The sequence below is a fragment of the Apostichopus japonicus genome, chromosome 6 (genome assembly GCF_037975245.1).
Source record: "Apostichopus japonicus isolate 1M-3 chromosome 6, ASM3797524v1, whole genome shotgun sequence".
NCBI classification, from domain to species: domain Eukaryota; kingdom Metazoa; phylum Echinodermata; class Holothuroidea; order Aspidochirotida; family Stichopodidae; genus Apostichopus; species Apostichopus japonicus.
Genome location: NC_092566.1, coordinates 15377103 through 15379874, shown reverse-complemented (window position 1 = coordinate 15379874; position 2772 = coordinate 15377103). Strand labels below are relative to the sequence as shown.

Here is a 2772-nt window from a genome sequence, read left to right as displayed (position 1 = left end):
AGGGTAGCAACGGAAGGATGGAAAAATTCAAGATGTCTCGTGTACTTGTGGTGAAAGATGTAGTTGTGTTCCTGCAAAGAACAGCAATTACAGTTCTTGTCTATGGGGACACGCCACTATCGGATTGAATCGTTAAACCCTTACAGATATTTCATAGTATCCTTTCTGTTGATAAATTATTGGGTCTTATATTGGAATTGTCTGGCCTGAAACAGTGGCGTCGGTAACTAGGACACGGGCCCCATTTTTGAAAACTTTATTTGTCGTTAAATATGTATTAAAAACATTTTCACCGGCCCATCTAATTGCGCTCGGTCCCCGGGTCTTTAACCCCCCCCCCCCCTCCCCTGACAAAGATTCCCTCTCCCTCGTCTTGGTCCTGAAAGGTGTTTAACATCACGATGCTCACAATATAGGTACACATATACTCATCTTGATTTGCTCACCGAAAAGAGATCGTGCTTTCTTTATTTTCTGATTATTTATTCCAAAAAAGTCAATCCACCACCATTACTTGAAATCGAAACAATACTAAAGTACATGGGAAATATTTCCCTTGATAGGATGGGTGTCTATAGACTAAATATCGGTCAGTTTGGGTCAGATACAAGCTTCTTTCCCGCAGTATTCATTTACCAAAGAGACTCAATGCACCTAAAGCAGCTTTCCCCAGGGTGCCATACCAGCTTCTCTCTTCAGGTGTTAGCTCGTCGTATCCCTCGGGCAGTCGCTCCCCTTCTTCGGCCAACACTCTAGCTTTTAAGTTCCGTCCAATGTGTTCAGCAACATGTTTACCGACATTGTGTAAGAGAGCATGCAAGCCATAACGCTCCTCTGGAGATAACTCAGCCATTTTCTTCTCGAAGTCATCTAGCATGGCATTCTCTCTGTTATCGTGTATGACTTCTCTTTCCTCTTTCTGTTTTGGCTGATTCTCGTTGTCGGCTGGTTCACCAGTAGGGTTAGGGTTAGGGTTAGGGTTATGGTGTTCACCATGGTGGTGTTCACCATGGTGGTGTTTATCATGGTGGTGATGATGGAACAATTTATGAAACCATCCGTGGCGGTGGCGGCGGCGACTAAGGGCATCCGCGTCAAGAACTTCGTCCTCGATGGAAGAGGCTTTAATAAGTATATAAATAAGAATGGTGGTGTATAAATGTGGATTGCTTATGATTTGGTGGACATTTTTTGTTTCATTTATATTTTCAGGATGAATTGTCAGAATAGTCTTGATATCTTATAGTACGAGAAAGTAAACACAATTTTTTATTTTCCTTTCTTTTTTAATTCTTTGGACATAATTCAGTCATACAGTTTTTTAACGTCTGAAACAAGACTTTAACAATCCAGTTAAGAGGATTCAGCGCCACAGATCAGATCAGATCAGACCAGATCAGATCAGATCAGACCAATTTGTCAAAAGATTGCTTTCGGCATAGATTAAGTCTTGACATTTTATAGTCCATGAAAAGATAGATATGTTGGTGCTAGTCAGATGTTCATGCAGCGCGTCTGGTTTGCAAGATAATAATAGGTTGTAAACATCTGATTTAGAGATCACAAAAAAGATTGTTCACCCAAAAGTGAACTTGAAGCAGCCTGCGGGCTGACAAGTATGGTACCGAAGGAGCACATTGATTAATTTTGTTCTATATTTTTCTTCTCCAAAATTTACATTCAACATTTTACTTCAAAACATTGGATGGATGGATCTCAATATGAACACATAAAATAGTGATTCCAAATAGAAAAGGTGATTACTTAAGTTTTTGTATAACTTCACATCTCCTAGGTAAAACAAGAATATCGTCCAACCCAAAGTCATACCAATAAGGCGAGAACTTGAATACCGCGAAAATATACAGTACTTTGCGAGATTTCGGGTACTTTGTTCAGCCTTCAAACATTTACGAACCACTCCTTCCTCTACCACCCCAGAAGAAACTTCAGGTATAAAGAAATTTCACAAAGAAAAAGGTTATTTAAAAAAACTTTGAAAACGGCTAATTTGAAGTATCGGTAAAGTAAAAAAAAAAGGAAAAAAAAAAAACACGAACAAGTGATCTCAGCATTACAAATCATGTCCACCACCAACTGAGCTCTGAAGCTCTTGGTTGGTGGCGATCCCTAATTTTTCATTTGCTGACGGTTTATCGGTGAGACGCCACATCACTTTTGTATTTGTATATGTTAGATCCTCCTGCAAGCAGGAACTCGCGAAGAAGCCTCATTGGCTTATCAAAGCCGCAAGCTGACCGAAGTCAGTCTCTTTGCACTTCGGTGCATTCGGTGCACCTTGCACTTCGGTGAAACCATGCAGGGATCAGAACCCTCCTCGCATTGGATGCAAGTAAGACATTGTCAGAAAAGGCGTTCAATTAAAATTATTAGATTAATTTCGGTTATAATATCAGTACACTATATAATCGCTTTAAAACATGTACGTAAACAGGCCTTTCTAAAAAAATAAAACATGTATACAACTGACCTCTAACAACATCAACAAGCACTTGCAAATAAATGATGGTCTTATACTCTAAACAGAAATATGAAAGTTACAATATTCAGAATGGACAACTTTCGACGGAAGAAAACCAACCAAAGAATAAGCATCTTACCGAAAGTTTTGACCGAGCAAACGATGAAGGCAAAGGCTAAACATCGGATAAGCGCCATGTTTCGTTTTCGACTAATTTAACTTCTAGACTTTCTGGAATGTTGAAAAGCGTCGGCAAAAAGAGGATTGAGGAGGACATGAAACAAACATTG

At 39.5% G+C, this 2772-nt stretch overlaps 1 protein-coding gene across 2 annotated transcripts; it reads right to left on the bottom strand.

The window, feature by feature from the left end:
* Positions 1 to 433: 433 nt before the first annotated feature.
* Positions 434 to 2772, bottom strand: LOC139969097 (uncharacterized). Of its 2 annotated transcripts, XM_071973879.1 has the most exons (3): positions 2622 to 2772; positions 996 to 1122; positions 434 to 956 (listed from the first exon to the last, which is right to left on the bottom strand). In XM_071973879.1, the coding sequence occupies exons 1-3, from the start codon at positions 2677 to 2679 to the stop codon at positions 629 to 631; spliced, it is 513 nt and encodes a 170-aa protein (XP_071829980.1). In that variant the 5' UTR covers positions 2680 to 2772; the 3' UTR covers positions 434 to 628. The 2 variants fall into 2 exon arrangements, with proteins under 2 accessions (XP_071829980.1, XP_071829979.1); XM_071973878.1 differs by having other exon boundaries at positions 434 to 1122.